The 20,606-nt window shown below is 36.8% G+C and overlaps 1 protein-coding gene across 3 annotated transcripts in view; it reads right to left on the bottom strand.

The window, feature by feature from the left end:
* A1CF (APOBEC1 complementation factor) overlaps nt 1-15,024 on the bottom strand; it is a 48,432-nt gene extending 33,408 nt beyond the window's left edge. For 2 of the 3 annotated variants that reach the window (XM_060125899.1, XM_060125900.1), the window contains exon 1: nt 14,926-15,024. In XM_060125899.1, the coding sequence (XP_059981882.1) occupies nt 14,926-15,024 (99 nt within the window). Of the gene's footprint in view, nt 1-3,697; nt 3,706-4,371; nt 4,478-14,925 lie in introns of those variants that run through there. The other variant, XM_060125901.1, reaches the window with a different exon arrangement.
* Between the last annotated feature and the right edge of the window lie 5,582 nt (nt 15,025-20,606).

The raw sequence follows: 20,606 nt of genomic DNA, 5'->3' as shown, positions 1-20,606 counted from the left end.
TCACAGAAGACAGTTAAGCCCACAGAGATTAAGTAATTTGCCAAGATCATGTGGCTGGGGAGTGGAAAAGTCAGGATTTGAAGCCAGGCAGTCTCATTTCAAAGGCCATCAGCTTAATCTCTACTACATTTTGCTTTGTTATGTGGTAGTCTAATCACTTATAACAGATTCACACATTTAAGTACTTATTTATGAAAAAATTATCATGCCACTGAATTGAAAATTCTCTGCTGCATTTAAAATCCTTTCCAATTTCCAATCATTTTACTACACAAATTTTAGGGAAGAACATATCTCATACCTATTGCTTACAGAGAGGTGTATTTCTATTGCCATACTACAATCTACTTCCTTGGGTCGACTGTCACCATTTGGTTTATGCTGTTCCCTCTGAGGCCATTTCTGTATTTCTTAAATGTCTGGAGATATACTATTCAATGGATTATTGGAATAAATTTAGTATAAACTTGGCAGTATTTTTACTATTCATGCTGAGGAAACCAAACTTTCATCGCATCATAGTGAAATGGTTATTCCAGAATTTCTCATTTGACAAGCTCTGTCTGATAGCTTGAAAATAAATAGGCAACCAGCAGATTGACCTTTAGAATTTTCCCCTCAACTTTCTTGCTATAATTGTTAAAAAAAAGTCACAAACTATTTTGTGCATGTCACGTATATAGGAGAATTCATCTGCTTATAAGCCAAGATGATTGGGTAGGAGAGATGATTAATTCTGTTGTTTCTGTAAACAATTGAAATAAATTCACCAAGAGTATTTTGGGGGATCACCAAGAGTCTGACTGGTGAAGTTCAAGCACTGGGGGAGATTTGCCCTATGAGCCACCCACTGGGCTGGGAATGCACCAGTGGTGGAGGTCCAGGCCACTTTAAGACAGGCGCTGGGCATTAGTCATGGGGTTGAAATAGCTAACTGTTACTCAGAAAGGACAGTTGGGAGCTGGATTGCTGGTATTTTAGGCAGTATTTTTATAGTTGAGGAGTTTAAAATAGATAAAGCCTAGTTATAGCTGCTCTTTCCTCTCCTGGCTGATGTCCTTCTTGTGAGATGAATTCCTCCAGCAGCACAAATGTATTAGTCATTCAGAGAGAGAAAATATAGGTTTTTGTTTTCCATGAATGTTTGTTCATTGAACTCTGGGATCTTTTATTTTTCCAAAGACTTGGAAACCATTTATTTCTCTCAAATCACACATAAATAGGTGAAGACCTTCAACTGTGTAAATTTAAAAATTAAAGACCTCATTCTAACTATAAATCCAGTGGCTTTAATTTAAATACTGGATACTGAGCCTACCCAGTAAGTATTTGGAAGTCCCTTCTGTTGCAGATATTTTAAACCTTTCATGAAGGAACCATAGAGTCTTTAAGAAATTTTATATGCCATCTTCTTGACCTTGGATAAAACCACCCAACCTTCAGTAAATGACTCTAAGCAATAAATCTTAGCGTGAAGGACAAGTGGATGGAGTTAATTTGGGCCACCTGGCATCTGATCTTTTAATACATCTGGGAAATCTGGGCAAAACTGCCTTTTTCCTATAGCAGTTAAAAATAGCAGATACTTGCTTTTCTAGTGTCCCTTGCAACTAGGACAGTAATGGTTATAATAAATTGCGTTCTGGTGCAGAAATTTTCAACGTGCTAACATTAGTGTGGCATCCTCCTTGGATACATTTTCTTATCATTCTAGGTTTGTGGTGTGGTTTTGGGTTTCATTCCTAAAAGCTTACTCTTTAAAAAATTTTTAAATTTATTATTAAAGTATAGTTGATTTACAATGTTGCATTAGTTTCAGGCGTACAGCAAAGTGATTCAGTTACACATATACATATCTTTTTTTTTCCCTAAAAGCTTACTGTTGAATCTAGTTCTCTAAATTCAAAATTTCTGTAACCCAGCATCCTTTTAATAAACTCCTTTTCTGCTTAATCAGCCAGAATTTACCTCTAATACTTGCACATGATAGTAACAGCAGCAAAAAACAACAGCTAAAACAGCGGCTAACTCTGAGTCAAGCAATGTGCCAAGTGCTTCCCAGGTATTAATTCATTTAATCTTCTCAACAAACCTATGAGGCTGATACTACTATTACTTTCATTTTGTAGGTGAGAAATCCAAAGACATAAAAGTAGTAAGTGGCAAAGACAAAATCTGAATCCTGAGTCCATGCTTGTAGTTATAACATTTTTCTCTGTTTTTTTATATTAACCCAATATGCTCATTTTACAGATAAGGAAACTGAGTCCAGAGATGTTATGTGACTTCCTTAAAGTTACACTGGTTACATTTGTTGCAGAAAACACTAGACTAAATGTCCTCTGATTCTCAATCTGGTGAACTTGGCAAATATACTGTTCAAAAGTCGTGATGACTTTTCTTCTCAGGCTTACCAGCCTCACAATTTTGTATGTTGTGTGTCACACCTACTTTCTTGTTCAACTTCATCAAACATGGACACCAGATGATTGGTTGTCTCCCATAAATGAACCGATTCATAAACTCAAAGAGTATTAATTAATGAACCCTCATTCAGTTTATTTTTCTGAGTAGTAATTTCAATTCCTTTAATGGTTCTTTGGAAACTTTATATTCCAAATCTGTAATCATCTTTGTGGTTCCCTTTGGTCCTTTGTTTTTTCTTGCCAAGAGGGAAGAAATTGTGTATGTTTCCTTATTCAACTGCTTTCAGCTGTTCTCCTACCCATTTTCCAATTGACTATGTTTGTATCTATTTCTGCTCCTGATCACTCAGGTGCTGGACAATCTCCCCATGCTTGGTGACACTTCTGACGTTCACAAGCATGCCAGTCACCACCACCATACCAAGAACAATGGTTCCATGGCTGAACTCCTGTGGTCTCTTCTCACAGCTGATGCCAATGCATTGAGAACAGCTTTCTGGACTGTGTCTATTGCAGTTCATAAATTAATACCATATTTTCCTGGTTGTTGATTTGAAAGATTGAATGAAGGTCTTTACAAGGCATTATTTTTATTACCTTTCACCTGTGTACCAACTATATATCTCAATATGTGATAGGGTTCAAGGCAAATCTAAGGGGCCTTAAATAAGATGTACCAAAAGAATCCTCTTAGATGTGATTTTAACTTTGGTCTGCTAATGCTGTTATTGTTGTTGAGGACAACAGACGGTGCTATAGGGAATGTTTATTTTGTTAATTCTGTATGAAAGATAATGATCTGTTTTGTGTATTGTTTGTTTACCTGCACATCTTAAGACCAGTGACTTCATATTGGTAAAATCTATTTTAGGCTAAGAATGTTTCGAAGGCAGAATTTATTTAACTTATATACTGTGGAAGTTGGCATTACCATTATTAGCTATTTTTTAAAATCTTTGCATTCATACACAATATGAATGCCAGATATTTTCTTTAAAATAGAAAGAGCAATGATAATTGTGGTGTAAAGACTGAATAAATGGGATGTTTGAATTTGTAGAAATGTGGTACTATAGTTAGTAACAAAGAGGCAAAGTTAGGGCAGGAGCATAACACATGAATATAAATTTAACTTTATCATCATACAGCCCAGAGTTTCTCAAAATATTTTATGTGAGGTAATATTAGGTGGTTTATAGACCAATGCTTTATTTTAATAGTTATGCATTTATTTTATTGTACATCAGGAAAATATATTTATCACATAAAACCTTTTCCACTTACATAAAAGTCTACTTTTAACACTAAACTCAGTATTTCTATTCAAGTTATTTAATGAATTCTAAATAAGTATTATTTTTGGCTGTATGTGTTTATGGCAAAAATCACAAAGATGCAAATAGATTTTGGCTTTTTAAAATTTATCTTTGTTTCAGTCTTCAAAAAGCTTCCACATTTGATTTTTTAAAAATATATGGTATGGTTTGTTCATAAAAACAGCTATCAGCAAATTATGAATCATGTTCCTGTATCACTTTGGAAGACTGACTGTTGAAAGCCTATTGCCTAGGAAAACAGTCCTAATTTCATTTCAAGTTGCTAGTTGTCTTATGGAGGCAGAACTAACTTGTTATCAGATGATGCCTTTAATAATATCATCTTCTAATATTTTCCCTTTATGGATTATGTGTGACAACCACCCTTGAGGAATTCAGTATCTCAGTTGTTGAAGTATTTAAGAGCAAACAGGCTTTTAAAAATAACTTGCATTTTGTAAAGCTCATTATATGTTTTTGGCCAATTCATGGGTATATTAAATTCAAGAATATCCTTACACAAAATTAGAAATCAGAAAATTTATTTTTTTGGAGTGTGTATGTGTGTTTCTACATAAGAGAACAAGTAAAATGCCAATTAACTTCTAAGACCCTCTGTTCACATTTGCCATGAGTTTCACTAATGATGGACTGCACTGTATATATTATCTTGAGACCAGGATTTGCTGTGTTCATGCTCACTTTTGGCTCTGGGCAGTTGCCTTGTCTTACTGCTGGAATCTCCAGGAACCTATAAATTCCATCTACAAAATAACTAGGTGAAATCTTTGGTGATTCCTTTATCCATTTGGGGCGTTTATCTTTTTGCAATGTGTAATTTATTCAATAGGCCCATGCAACTTTTTATTATAGATACAATTTGCCTTTCTGAATTGACTAATAGTAGTCAGAGATCTGATTAAATGACATAAAGATATCCCCATGCAAATAAGGACATTTGGCCTTATGCAGATAATGAACATTTGGTTTGGGTTAATTGCTCTTCTATCCTTTCCTAGTTCAACATATGCCAAGGAGAATTCCATCAAATGCACTTGTCTTTTAGCATGTGAGAAATTTTATACAGTAATTAATCTCCTTATCACACCCCCATGAATTTTTACAAGCTGAGGGTCTCGGCAAGACACTAAATTTCTCCTGACTTGAAATTCTTCATTTAAAAGGGAATAGGGCTAACTAGGTGATTGCAGAGGTCTTGGGAGGGTATTAGGATGGTTGTGAAAGGGAGGCTGACTTTCACCGTATTAAAATGTGGAAAAATGTTCATAGGATGTTTTCTGAGTTAGTCAATAGGACCCTTAAAGGAAATGTAGGGATTTTTAAAACCAATGTGTCTCCATTGCATATCCCCTTGACACCTGGTCCATTAATTACTTAATGACTTTCTTTGCATTGATTCACTTTCTTAAACTTACACAAAAAAGAAAATATCGTTCTCATAAGTGGAGTATCATTTCCCACAAATGGAAGGTCACTATAAAAGAAACTGCAAAAGAAGGAAACCATGATCAAGTTCTAGCCGGACATTGTTGTCTACTAAAAGTTCTGAGCCCTAGTTCTGCTGTTTAAAAAGATTAGCAGAGGGAGGGGATATGGGGATATATGTATACATATAACTGATTCACTTTGTTATACAGCAGAAACTAACACAACATTGTAAAGCAATTATACTCCAATAAAGATGTTACAAAATAACAAAAAAGATTAGCAGGGGCTGGAGAGGTGTTTAAGACATACCTTCAATGACTTCCCTCATCAGAAAGCTTAAAATAGAATTGAAAGTGGAATCATTCTCTCATGATGAAATTCAAGGTTATTGAATCCTCTGTAGGATTCAAGGTATGGTTCGGCTCTCTACCCTGCATCTCTGAAACAATGTTAAAAAAGGATCACAGCTACTGAAGTCCTACCCAAATTCATGATTGTATGTTTCTGTGATCTCATTTTTTCTCCTTAGCCTACGTTAGAGAGCTCTCTTCGCATGTCATAATAACATTTTAGTTTCTGAAGATGAAGAGCCACTTATTTTTGATTGCTGATTGCTGAAGTTGTCTGCAAACAAAGTCTAAAGTTCAAAACAGCCATCGGTGCTTCTGTGTATTTGAGTCATGAAATTTACACCAGTTTTTAAGCTGATAAAATGGAAACCCTTATGTGCTTCTAGTTTAAGGGAAAACACTATAATCCATATTTTGCAAAGATTTTGAACCTTGTATTGAAGACCTCATATATAACCAACTTTCTATTAGGCTATTGGAGGAGAAATTCATTGCTGTTTGAAAATAGCTCCTGGAATGCCTTTCTATCTCGTGGGATGCTGAAGTTCCCATCACATGTCAGGTACACACACTCTCCACAAAAGGATTCACAGAGCTGCTTCTTCATTTGGAGTCTTCCACACCAGCCTATGGCATTGCTGGCTAGTAGAAGCAAGGCTTCTAAGGTGCTTGATAATTAAGTTAGCCTGTGGGTGGCTGGAGTGATAAGCTTAGGGAAACACGTGCCCGTGATGATCTACTGGTCCCACCCTGTTCTCATGCTTAGTGCCACCTATTTAAGGAATTAGGACGTTCACCAAGTGCATGAACGATAAGTCCTTGGATAGTGGGGACAGGAGCAGTTGGTGAGAACAGGCAATAGAAGAAAAAGTAGGACCCAGGAACTATATTCTACCGTGAAGTCAAATTCCTTTTTCTGTCCCTAGGATTTTTGTGTGGTGCTTGGAAAAGAATGTCAATGCCACAGTGTTCCTCCATCTGCTTCTCACTGAGCTAGTCTAGTCGAAGCCATTTGTAAACTCTGGGATCCTAAGTTACTTATTTTTTATTGCATTATTTGTAGGAAAAATTGTAATTTGAAAAATACCCAAGGAAATTTACTAAGGTACATTATACCAAACCAGAGAGATAGGGGAGTTAACTTAGTTTGAGGCACACTTAGCAGAGGGATGGTCTCCTAATCAGATCTAGTGCCATGCTTTGTACCTTATGGCTGATACATATCTACTGAGGAACTGAATAAATTAGAATTAAAATATGCAGTTGCAGTGAAACTCCAAATAAGAGAACACACCTAGAAAGCACAGTTTGAGAAATGGGAATTAAAGTCTGTATTTTATTCTAGTTTGAGGAAATTGTTCCCAGGAACAGATTGATGACTGATTAAAAAAAGGAAGAGAAGGATGAAGCCCACTGATTTCTCATTTATCTGCTGTAATCTTACTGGATCTTTGAAATTAAGACACACTAATATCTTCACCGCTGAAAAGTGTTGTGCATTTTACAAATATTTTGGTGAATCAGTATCACCCAAGTGGTCCCCTCTGCCAAGGCTGCTGTTTTGTCCTTGGCTCCTTGCAATGTTTGTTTGCTCTCATCTTCTAAGTCTCAGCTTCAATGTCATCTTGTCTGAAGAAGGCCTCCTGCCATTGTCATTTAACCTGATTTATGACATTCATAGCACTCAACATGATATGTCATTATTTTATTTCTTGTTTATTTTCTGTTTCCCCATGAGTAATTTTCATGAAGGCAGGCACCGTGTCTCTCTTTGTGGAATCAATAAATGAATGAATGAGGGTTTAGACTTCATTTGGTGGGTAGGACAAGGAGGGTTGCTCCTACATCCTTTAAGGAATCTTAAATGCTTATCTATGTTATAGGAAGTTTTCTTTAAAAACTATGAATTAGGCATAGAGAACAGACTTGTGGTTTCCAAGGGGGAGAGGGAGCGGGTGGGGGATGGATTGGGAGTTTGGGATTAGCAGATGAAAACTATTATATATAGAATGGATAAACAACAAGGTCGTACTGTATAGCACAGGGAACTATATTCAATATCCTGTGATAAACCATAACCATAATGGAAAAGAATATAAAAAAGAATATATGTGTGTGTATATATATGTATAACTGAATCACTTTGCTGTACACCAGAAATTAACACAACACGGTAAATTAACTGTACTTCAATTTTTTTAAAAAACCTGTGAATTAACTTATAGCAGAGTACTAGATTAAGGATAAGAGTTGGGAGTCAGCAAACTTCCTCTATAAAACGCCAGATAGTTGATATTTTAGGATTAAAAAAAACCCGACTTTTTTTTTTTTTTGCGGTACGCGGGCCTCTCACTGTTGTGGCCTCTCCCGTTGCGGAGCACAGGCTTCCAGACGCGCAGGCTTAGCGGCCATGGCTCACGGGCCCAGCCGCTCCGCGGCATGTGGGATCTTCCCGGACCGGGGCACGAACCCGTGTCCCCTGCATCGGCAGGCGGACTCTCAACCACTGCGCCACCAGGGAAGCCCAAAGCCCCCGACCTTTTGAAATTGTGAGAATCACTCATAGCCTTCAATCACTACAGAAACAGGCTGTGGCCACATTTGAGTCGTGGGTCAGTTTGCTGACCTCTGGCTTATGTCTCTACTGAATTGTATAACTCTGGGGCTTGTCTTCCAATGTAAAATGGAAAGGGTTGGATTATACCAGTATTAAATATACATGTAGTAAACATATAAAGAATTAGAAATAATAGCCTAATGAACCCAAGCACCTATCATCCAGCTTCAATAATGAAATTTTCCTCATGAAATTTTCCCAACTTTTCTATTCCTAACCGAATGCTTCTTATAAATTTTTTCTACTTCATGAGATTTTTTTTCCTTGACATAAAAATAATCCATATTCATTATAGAAAGTTTGGAACATAAAGAACACAAGGAAGAAAAAACTACTCTCATCAGAGATTACATTTCATTATCTCCCAATATTTGTGTGTATGAATAATTTCTTAAAATATGATCTGTAAACTGATATACACAGTTTTGCATTCTAATTTTTAACATTAAAATTTGGACATTTCTGCATGTCTTTGAAATCACAGTTTTACATGACTATATAATTTGGAAATATAAGGGTGACATATTTTATATGACCAGTAATATTTTATTGGACACTTAGGATATGTCCAATATTTTTAAACAAATTCCACTATGATGAGCATCCTTATGTCTAAATATTTGTCCTCATTCCTTAGGTCAAAGACTATGGTCAGTTTTAAGGCTCTAAACAGAAAGGTAACACCCACAGCTGTATTGCTCACTTAATGCAATCTTATAGTGTCCTTTTAAATTCTGGGTAAATTCATTTTAATTTCAACTACTTGCTATGCATTTTAGGTCAGCTGCTAAACCTTATACTTCTATAATGCCAAGGACCAACACTAACACATTGTGTTCAATAATAGAGACTAAGGGAACAAAACAGACAAGAACAAAAAAACTTTAAGGACAACCACTGGATTAAGCAAGCAATGGGACTGACATACCACGTAAATATTCGTTGTAATAATTTTTAGAAAGTAGATTATCAGGGCTTCCCTGGTGGCACAGTGGTTGAGAGTCCGCCTGCCAATGCAGGGGACACGGGTTCGTGCCCCGGTCCGGGAAGATCCCACATGCTGCGGAGCGGCTGGACCCATGAGCCATGGCTGCTGAGCCTGCGTGTCCGGAGCCTGTGCTCCGCAACGGGAGAGGCCACAACAGTGAGAGGCCCGCGTACCGCAAAAAAAAAAAAAAAAAAAAAAAAAAAGAACGATAATAGATTATCAGTAGGGTAATTGGACAGTGTTAATACACACCATATTTTAAATCACTTAAAAATAGTATATAAGTATCCTGAGTCTTCTTTAAAAAAATATTCAGTTCAGACTACTTGAGGGTGATCTTTATTAGCTATATATTTAGCTTTCCTTGTAGTAGAATTAAAACTGATGTAAACTGACTCCACGTTGGGTGGAAAGTTTTCTGAAAATGTTCATCTATGAAAATGTATTTTTCTAGACTTAAGGAGAAAATTCCAGCTGAAAGAAGCATCGCGTGTCACAGAGTTGATGACCCGCGCTAGTAATGCGTTCTGGAGGAAAGGTTCATCATAATGTGATTTTTTTTTTTCCTTTGACTCTCAAAGACATGTATGGTAGTTTTAGAAAATCTGGGAAGTACAGTTAAGAGTGAAAAAGTGAGGAAAAAAAGCCCCACACATATTTCATTGCCTGGAGAAGAAGTCTGTTTACAAGCTAACATAGTGGCACACATCCAAAATCTTTTTGTGTGGCATAATGCAACTAAGTTGGAAGTTTAACTTGTCAATATTACACAGTTTTTATCAATAATATTTATTGAACCTGTATATGCAGAGTATTGCATTAATGTTCTTTTATTCTTTAAAGAACTTTGATAAAAATTTTAGCCATGAATTCTAAAGATATCCAATTATTATTAAAAAGATAAAGCATATTTTCAAGCCCTCACAAGCACGTTTTATCGCATCAGTTTGTATATAAAAGACTGGCTCATGTTATTAAGTAACCTGCAAAACTCTATTTTTGACCACTGTATTTGTCCTGCTAGTGATAAGAGAGCACAAATTAGTCACCCTCTCTTTTTCGAATTCTTGTTTTGCAAGTATTCACCATTCAATATCAGAGACTGCAAAGAAGAGCAGAAGCAAATCCTTCAATCCCTAATTTAGCAAATACCATAACATTTAAAAATATCATTTTATAGGTATGCTCCCTGAATTGTATTAATATATTTACCTTCATTTGTGTACAGAGATTTTTAAAAAAGTAAACCCAATGTTCTTTTTTTTTTTTTTTGATGACGCTACTAATGTTTTCTCTAATCCAGAGTAGGAAGACTGCAGTATTGAGAAGGCTAAAGGCTTTTCCCTAAATGGCAGTTTGAAGCTATGTCTCAATACATGCTGGTTTCCTCTTCCAATTAGACAAGTTTGCTGACCAGTAACTAGATTGAGCAGATGCTAGAATCACAAAATCTTGACTAAGAGTGGGGTAGGTCCTAGCCAACCTTCTGGGAAATTAAGGCTGAGAGCAGTTAAGGGACTTGAGTTTGGGATTAACATATACACACTACTATATATAAAATAAGTAAACAACAAGGACCTACTGTATAGCACAGGGAACTATACTCAATATATTATAATAACCTACAATGGAAAATAATATGAAAAATAATATATATATATCACTGAATCACTTTGCTGTACATCTGAAACTAACACAACCTTGTAAATCACCTATACGTCAATTTTAAAAAAGGAATTAAAATATAGATCATACTTGCGTGTGGTAGGTACTGGGTTGAATAGCAGGTCTCTGATTTGAAGTCTTGGGTGATTTTCTACACTTTGCAGCCAAAATCAGAAGGTATTTTCCAAATCATTCAAAGTGGTTGACCCAAGTCATGTATATATTTACATCTTGATTAGAGACTTTAGATCTAGATAGCTAGGTTTCAGAATTTTAGGTTTCTACATTACTAGAAAATTTCTGTTCCAGTAGTCATTCTGCTAACAAATAATTACTTAAAGTGAATCATGTTACAAAGTTTAAGCTCAACAAAATATTTTTAGCACTCTCTGCCATGCTAATCTCTCAAACTGCAGTCTTAAAGATAACATTATAACAGCTCTTAGTTCTGTAAATCTTGCCAGAAATTTTGGCCAATTGCAGTGGAATTAAGATGGCCTATAAATCTTGGGCAAGCTACCTAACTCCTTGAGCCTTGTTTTCCTTATCTGGAAACTGGAGATGATCATAGTAACTACCTCATAGTGTTGTTATTAGTATTAAATGAGTTAATACTCATTTAATACTAATATTAAATTACTAAATTTAAATTAGTGTTTAAATTATTAAATACTAATACTAAATTAAATAGACACAAAGCAGTTAGAATATAAATGTCCAGTAAATGTTTACTATTTTGTAATTGTTATTAACTTGTGATCTAAAACCTCTATTAATATTTTCTGAATGTAATTGAATATATAAGATCAACGTAATAGGCAGTTTGGCCGTATATTTTTAGGGGTATTATATTTGAAAACATTTAAAATGATAAAAGTAAAATAGCCTTATTGTTTTTTTCCTTTTTAATGCAAATGTTCGTAAATTATTAGGTTTATGAAAAGATCTCCATTGCTGTTTGAGTCTCTTTTAAAAATGTATTGTTATTTGCAAGCTTTTTACATTGTTCTAATATGTTAAAATTTTCTGTTCTGCAGAATTTTCTAAATGATCACTTAATGACTGTTTACGTTTCGTTTGTAACAGGATTTTAAGATGGAATGGGATTATTTTGGCCTCTGGTTTGGATACGAAACTGTCACTGGACCACAAGCAGGACAAGGAGGTAGGGAGAAACTGTTTAACTGTTTGACATTCTTTTTTTTTTTTTTTTTTCCGGTACGCGGGCCTCTCACTGTTGTGGCCTCTCCCCTTGCGGAGCACAGGCTCTGGACGTGCAGGCTCAGTGGCCATGGCTCACGGGCCCAGCCGCTCCGCGGCTTGTGGGATCTTCCCTGACCGGGGCATGAACCCCCGTCCCCTGCATCGGCAGGCGGACTCTCAACCACTGCGCCACCAGGGAAGCCCTGTTTGACGTTCTTAACTGAATATCCCCTACCCCTCCTCATCCCTGAATTTAGAAAATAATATTGAAGAGTTTGAAAGGAAGTTTTGGAGTTGACTCAAAGATATTTGGAGCCCACTGCTGGTGTGTTGTGAATCCTAGTTCCCCCTAAGTGGGAGGAATTTTGAGGTGCTTCTCAGCTAACCTAAAGCAGGGGAGAGGAGTAGGAAACCACTCAGAACTTGCTATGTATTCCCTGCTGTTGGGAACACACGAAGCTGCTGGGTCTAACTCAGTCCTAAAGTATCTAATGGCAAACAGTGGGCTGGCCTCCTGCTTTGATGGTGGTGAGAAGGAGAGCTCATTGCTTTGTGTCACGTGCACTTGCAGGTTTTACTGGGTCAGAATGTGTGTTTCCAGGGGACTAGAGTTTGGCCAAATGTAGGAATCAGGGGTCATTTTCCATCTTCTCCAAGAGGGATGCTTGGGGTGTCGAAAAGAGCTCTGCCAAAGGAGACTGAGGCCCAGGGAAGGAGCCTCTAGCTAGAGCAGAGTGTAGCCAGTTGAGAGACCCCTGGCAATGGATTTAAGGAGGTCTTTGATGACCCTACAGAGTATCCCAGGAGGTTTACACACCTGCTGGGCCCAGAGCCCAATGCCAAAATCAGTCAAGTAGAAACTTTCCTGTCCCCTCTCCTTTGCTTTCACCCCTTTCCTCTGCTCCAGCTGAGTCAGGAATTCTAGTTAGGAAACTGGTGTCGGAAACTATACTTCTGAAAGCATAAAGGAGAAAAAATAGAAATTGCCCTCCACCCTGACATGCCTGGAAAAGGGAAATGGCTTTCACTTGGAATAAAGTTAAGTTTTTATTCTACTGGACAAGACATATTCATTATTTAGTGGAGGATCTTTTATTAGCTGAAAGTTACCAGAAAAGTCATGAGACTTTCCCTGAAATTTCATCTGGGGGGAATGAAAGAACCAGTGCCCAGAATAAAATTAAATGGACAGTTTATATTGTTTTAGGATTATTTCTCATAAAGTTCTGTTTGTTGAGTATACTTATATATTCATAGTTAATAATTTCCTTTTATACATTAGGTTTATGATATTGAGATATTAGAAATAGCATCACACTAGAAAGGCTTATATGTTTTCATCATTATATTTCAGATCATTAAAGGTTTGTTTCCAGAGGGGAATATACTTATGTATGAATATTGACTAATTGGTTTTCAAAAGGGTTTAAGTGCTTTCCACTACCACTATCTTTGCATGAGTGTTTCAGATACAAAGCAGTTAGAAAGAAAAACTGATATAAAACATTTTTGATTTTATAACATTTATGAAACTGCTGATTACAAAAGATAAAAACATTTTTTCAACTAACTGTACCTGAGCAAATGTAAAAAATTATTATTCTAAGTGTATCTGTTCTATAGACCGTAAACTCTATAGAATTTCCTCTGTGGATTATGAAATACCCCTTTATGTGGGAAAAGACTGCATAAAAATTTTCAATCAGGCATTAATTTTGAAGCACATTAAATTTGGAGATGAAGACATTTAAAAGTTTAGTAATGATCCTAAAATAGACTTTTATTAAGTATTAAAAACTAATAATACATTAGTATCTCCCTTGACTTAAATGAAATTTTAGAAGCCTTCTGTGAAATACTGAAATCTTAAAAAAGTCTAAATAAATACTCTTCATTAGGATGAAAAATTAGAAATAACTTTGAGCATTATATTATCTCTAACAAAGTGTGCCATGACTTATAAGATTATTGCAAAATGTACTACATTTAGTTTTCAACTGATCTGACAAAGGAACATGTAATAAAGGACACTATTGTATATGTTATTATTACCCACTTATGACTTTCGTATTCATAATAGCACAAAGATTTGGTTAAGTTGGGAAAGTATGTGATAAAATATAATAGCTGAGCAGTAAAATACTTTGTCTTACTGTAAAAAGAACAACATTAAAAAAAAGCAACATTATTTCTTCAAGTAAGATAATTAACTTATATGTCTAAAACTAGTTTGTTTTTCAATATATCATAAGCTCTCTAACAGAGGTTATCATAAAGACAATAATAATGTACAGACAATTCTTAACAACCAGTGATAATGAATAGATAGTTTTAGGATAGTTTTTCTTCTTTCTTTTTCAAAAATGCTGAACATGGAGAGAAATTATTATATATCCTAAACAGATTGGATAGGTGTTATGAGAAAACATCCTGGAATAGCTAGGTTGACCAGATGGTCAGTTCTTGGATCCTTCATCTAGAAGTTGTTTTACATCTGCTGTCAAATATCTCTCTAGAAACTAAGGCAAGTTCCTGGATAGTTTGTTTTCTTCTGGTTCTTGAAGCACCAGCTGGGTTCTCGTTCACTGACAAGCTCTGGGTGGTGAATTCCAGCTGCCTTTTCTTATACTAAACTGACCTTTCAAAACTGTGATAGTCTTTATGACTGTTAACACTAGTTCTGCTTCCAAATGGCAAGGCAAAATTGAGTTGATAACCCAGAGTAGAAAGAACATCACCTGGGAGATCACCTACAAAACTGAAATGATCCAACTTCCTTCCCCCCGGAAAGGAATGTCCAACTAAAGAGTTATACGACTGATCGATCACATTTTGCATGTTAGGATCGCTAATATTCCCACCACTCTGAATTCAGTGGTGAGTTTCAGCAGATGGCACAAGAAGTTCCTACCTGGACCAAGCTATATCCTGTGCGCTGGACCAGTGCGCGGAGGGCTGCTTCCTTCTGGGTGCCGCTCAATCCATCCCCGGATTTGTGATTTGATTCCATTGAGAGTGATTATCAGCAAAAAATCAGGTTAATTAGGGTTGCTCACTGAAACCAAATTTAAGATAAATTAAGTAAATTACTATTACCAAGTCCAAACTTGTCCTTTTCATGAAGGGCATCTTTAGGAAACATTCTCTATAAATTACTCATTAAGGTTAGAGCAACTAACAGACACCCACAAACCAGGGCAGTTAAATAACCTCATTAAAAATTTTTTTAAAAAATGTTCAATTATAGTTGAAATTTAGAAGTCAACACTGAATAATGTCCTTTTTCCACTTAGAATGCAGACCAGTAGTTCTCAGTCCAATTATCTCAGAATGTCACCAAATGCTCAAAAACAAATTCATTCTTGCCAATTAAAAGTATGAGGAATGGTCCTTGCAGATGTGGGAAGAAAAGCAGCGTTACTAAATCAAATTGACGAGGATATGGTATGAAGATCCTGAAAGTTTTAGCTTCATTTATCTATTCTGTCTGTTACCTGAGACATTTATCTACTTATTCTTCAAAGATAAATTTCTAGATCAGAGTGTGCTGGTATCAGATGTACAGAAGTCATCATGCAAACTACTCTGTAATAAAAATGTCACATGGGTTTTAACAAAATAAGAACAATGGATCCTTTTGAATGGTGTTGGAAGGGCCTACTGACACCTGGATCGTATATCACATAGACCACTCAGAAAAGGACATGAAGCCCTTTGTAAAATCTAAGAAATTAGGAAAATTTACATATGTCCATGTTGATCTATGTAGATGTGAATATGAAACTTCAGCATTTCATTATCTATACTTTCTATCAGGGAACATGGTTTGAACCCCATTCCAAATCTGATGGTTGTTCAAATTCACAGGTTCCCAGCACAAGGGCTTGTCCATGGTGAAGGTCCCAGGCTATGATGGTGCGAGCCCCTGGAGGCTCTCATGTACAGAGGGGAGTGCATTGACCCACTGGATTAGAGTGGGAGTGACTCAGTGAAGGTTCCGGGCTGGGATTTCTCTCTGCTTGATGTACTCTGCCAACCAAGACAAAGGAAGCTCTTTTTACACTGATTTGAATCACATGCAAATATAATGTATTTCACTATAGGCCCTTTAAGAACTTTTCTGTTCTATGCATTGGGATTTCCCATACCACTTTGATTTTCATTTAAAGGTTCAGGGTAAAGGTACCATTAATAATACAAGGAATGGGTAAACAATTGGGTGACAAAAGTGAAGCCGAGATAATCTGAGTAAAATGCAACTTCAAAGTATTCTATTATGAAAGTAATAGAATAATATAGCAGAAACTAACACAACATTGTTAAGCAATTATACTCAATTAAAAATAAAGTTCCCAAACAATAGACAAGCATCATCTAGAAAGTAATATTTTCAATATAATTTAGAAAACCAAATTTAAAAAAAACAACTAGATTCCAGCGAGAATATTCATTAGCTGTTACAGGGATAAAACAATTTCATTTTCTGTATATAAGCATGGCCATTCTTGCCCTAGACTTTTCTCATAATTCTTGCTTGCTTCTGACCCAGATCAATTCAGTTTTCAATCATTCATTCTCTCAAGAAGTATTTAGTTAGTGCTGTCTATATGGCAGCTTCACTCCGTGCCCAGCTTTAAGGGCATTGTGTTTTATGGACAGCTGGCTAACTCAGTTAATACACCGGTCTGTATTGTCTGTTACTTTGCAAAAGGCAGTGTTTTGTTTGTTTGTTTGTTTTAATCTTTTTATCTTGACTAAGACAAATTGGAAAGTATTTTCTGATAATGGTGGTTTGATATATATATGTAGCAATTCAGATTGGACGTGTAGCTTTAGTGACACATTTATAGTGTAAGTACTCTTTCTATGGATACTACAAGGTAGGCATAAAATGAGACCCATATTCAGTTTTTAATCCTAAACTGCTGGTGAGTACAGTCATAGAAATCTCTATGAAACAATACAATCCTCTTAAAAGATAAATTTACAAAAGGCGTTTTGTGCCACTTGCAGCAACATGGGTGGACCTAGAGATTACCATACTAAGTGAAGTAAGCCAGCCAGAGAAAGACGAATATGATGTTGATTATATGTGGAATCTAAAAAAAAAAAAAAAGATGCAAATGAACTTATATACAAAACAGCAATAGACCCACAGACATAGGAAACAAACTTATGGTTACCAAAGGGTAAAGAAGAGGGAGGGATAAATTAGGAGTTCGGGATTAACATATACACATTATTACATGTAAAATAGATAACAAACAAGGACCTACTGTATAGCACAGGGAACTATACTCAGTATTTTGTAATAACCTATAAGGGAAAAGAATCTGCATAAGAATATATATATATATTCAGTTTTGTATATATATATGTATATATATGTGTGTATGTATCTGTATATATATATATATATATATATATGAATCACTTCACTGTGATGTACACCTGAAACTAACACTAAGTTATAAATCAACTATACTTCAATAAAAAATATAAATTAAAAAAAGGAATTTTGAAGATTTACAAAGAAAAACTAGCCTTTAAGACTAGTTCTAACTCGTGCACTTTTCTCAAATGTTACTAAAATTGCCTTTTCATCAAGATACTCTCAAATGCTCCCACAGTGCTGGATTTAACCTTTAAGAGCAGTGAGGCCATGGATGGACTGGGGTCTGATGAGGTTAGTCTTGCATGTCTTAACAGAGGTTGGAAGGCAAAGTCTGTTGTCTTCTAGCCAAGTTGTAGGTTTGCTCTTTGCTGAACTTCATCTTCTCCATCAAGAGATAGGAATTCATGGTGAGACAAGTTTTATTTGTAAAACCTGCCTTTAGTTTTGGTTAATTATTAATAAAGGTGATTAAAAATACTTTGACATCAGAATGGTCTTTTGATCACACATAGGTTCACTCTGACATTATTGAGAAAATCTGTATAATATCTCAACATAGAATCAAGTCATTGGAAATCAGGACATAGAAACAAAATTCAGAATTTGCCTTAAGAGACACTTGATCTTCAATGTTTGTTTCTCAAAAACAACCCCCTCTTTCAACATTGACTTAATCTAAGGAGTGAACTCGAATCCAAGATAAATATTTTCTTAAGCAAGTCAAACTTCTGTTTAAAAATTTGGTCAAATTTGAAAGAAACGTTTTGCAATACATTTTCTAATTTAACACCTTGCAGATTCTTCAGATCTGAGCTACTGCATTTTGAAGAGTAGTTCCCAGTGTAATTTATTGAGGCAGTAGAATTCAAAACCTATATATAGCAGGCATTAAGACCATTGGAGCTAAAGGAAAGCACTCATAAACATGTATTACTTATTCATTCAAAACTTGTTTACTGGGTATCTACCATCATCCAAGAATTTTTGAGACACTGGGAATCAGAGAGCAAAACAAACCCCTCTCTCCGCAAAATCTCATGGAGTTTTATAGTGGTTGTGAGAGACAGTAAACAAGATAAATGAGCAAAATATACACTGTGCTTATGTTAATTTCTGAGGAGAAAAAAATAATGGAAGAGCAATATGAAGTATATGTGTTGGGAGGAGGATGGAATTTTAGATAGTGTGGTCCTGATACAGTGAATTTGGAAAGGAACCTGGGCGAAATGAGGGATGTATTTGGGGGAGAGCATTCCAAGAAGTTGGAGGGCCCTGAGGTGGGAGCTTGTCGATGAAACAGTGGCCTATGTGGAGAGGATGGAGCTGAGTGAATGAGAGAATGGGAACTGGGGTCAGGGAGATAATGGCGGACCAGGTCATGAAGGATCTTGTAGGTCACGGTAAGGACCTTGGCTTTTGCCCTGAGATGTGAAGATTTTACTTATGTTTAACAGACTCACTCTAACCATCGAGAAAACACTGAAGGGAGTCAGGCAGCGTTGGGGCTAAGGTGAGGCAAGGGAGGTCAGGCAATCACTCTGATCCTGTTTTTATTTAAATTTTGCCATTTTGTTCATCATGGATTTTTTTCCATCGATTTTTATTTTTTTTAATTGCATTAAAATATCATTTGTCGGGCTTCCCTGGTGGCGCAGTGGTTGAGAGTCCGCCTGCCGATGCAGGGGACACAGGTTCGTGCCCCGGTCCGGGAGGATCCCACATGCCGCAGGGCGGCTAGGCCTGTGAGCCATGGCCTCTGAGCCTGTGCGTCTGGAGCCTGTGCTCCACAACGGGAGAGGCCGCAACAGTGAGAGGCCCGCGTACCGCAAAAAAAAAAAAAAAAAATCATTTGTCTTAATTACTGAGTTTTTTGATGGCTCTTACATTTTGCATTTGAGGCAGTGCCTCACTTGCCTTGCTCTGGTTAGAGGGGTCGAGGGGAGAAGCAGGGAGACCAGTTAGAAACACTGCGACATCCGGGTACGAGAGAATAGTGGCTTGGATTAGAGTGGTGATAGTGAGGGTGCTGAAAAGTGATCGAATCTTGGAATAGATTTTACGGATGAGTTGGATGCATCGTGAGAGAGAAAAACGAGGAGTTGAGGATGACATCGTTTCTTCGCCTGGGCAACTAGAGGAATGGAGTTGCCAGTTTACTGAGATGAGGAATAACGAGTCTGTGGAAGAAGAGCAGGAGCTCAGGTGGAGGCACATTGATTTCGAGATGCCCATTAGGCAGCCACGGGAAGAGATTCAGTGCACAGTTAGATATCTGAGTCAGGATGTTACGTGAGATTTACAGACAGGAGATATCGATTTGGCAGCTCTCTGTGTAGAGATGATGATTAAGCTGTGAAATTGGTTGAAATCAGTAGGGACGGAGTATAGAAAATAGGTCCTACTTTGGGGTACTCTAACTTTTGGAAGTTGGAGAGACAAGGAGGAATCAGCAAAGCGGAATGAGATGAAGCAGCCGGGTAGGTAGGAGGTAAACCAAATGAGAGAGGTGGATTGGAAGCCAAGAAAAAAGAAAGGATTTTGAGATCAAGTGCGTGGTCAGGTGTGCCAAGACCTGCTAAGTCAAGGAAGATAAAGCCTGAATAGGGATGCGGACCCTAGAGCTAGACCTCCTGAGTTCAAATCCTCATTCTGCCTCTTACTCTGCGCCCTGGAAAAGTTCCTTAACCTCTTGGTAACTCAATATCTTTAACTGAGGAAGCAGTAACTGGGGGTATTGTATTACATGAGTAAATACGTTGGAAGGGCTTTGGACGAATTCCTGGAATGTAGTGAGTGCTAGACTATTGTTAGGCATAGATAAGTAAAATATAAAAGCAGAAAGGGAGAGGCAATCACCCCAACTTCTCAGAGATTGTGCAGTAAGAAATTCCAGAGGTTCATGGAAGAGCACGGTTATCTAGATGAGAATGGATGAGGGAAGAAAGGGGCAAAGAAATGGAAGTTGGATGGAGAAAGAATACAGGCAATATTATAGGAAAGAATCATGGACTCCTCTCCCCCCAGGATCAGTTTGCTCATTTGTGAATTGGGGTAACAGGCAGGCTGTGACATTGCTGTTGTGAAGATGAAATGAGAACATACTTGTCAAGTGTTTAGTTAGGTCCAGCATACAGCAAGTACTCCCACCTGACTTACTGCTAATCACTCATGTTGGAGGGGAGGAATAGCAAAGAGAT

This window comes from Lagenorhynchus albirostris, chromosome 16, assembly GCF_949774975.1.
Source record: "Lagenorhynchus albirostris chromosome 16, mLagAlb1.1, whole genome shotgun sequence".
Classification (NCBI taxonomy): domain Eukaryota; kingdom Metazoa; phylum Chordata; class Mammalia; order Artiodactyla; family Delphinidae; genus Lagenorhynchus; species Lagenorhynchus albirostris.
The sequence above is the reverse complement of the archived record's forward strand: the minus strand, read 5'-3'. Positions and strand labels throughout refer to the sequence as shown.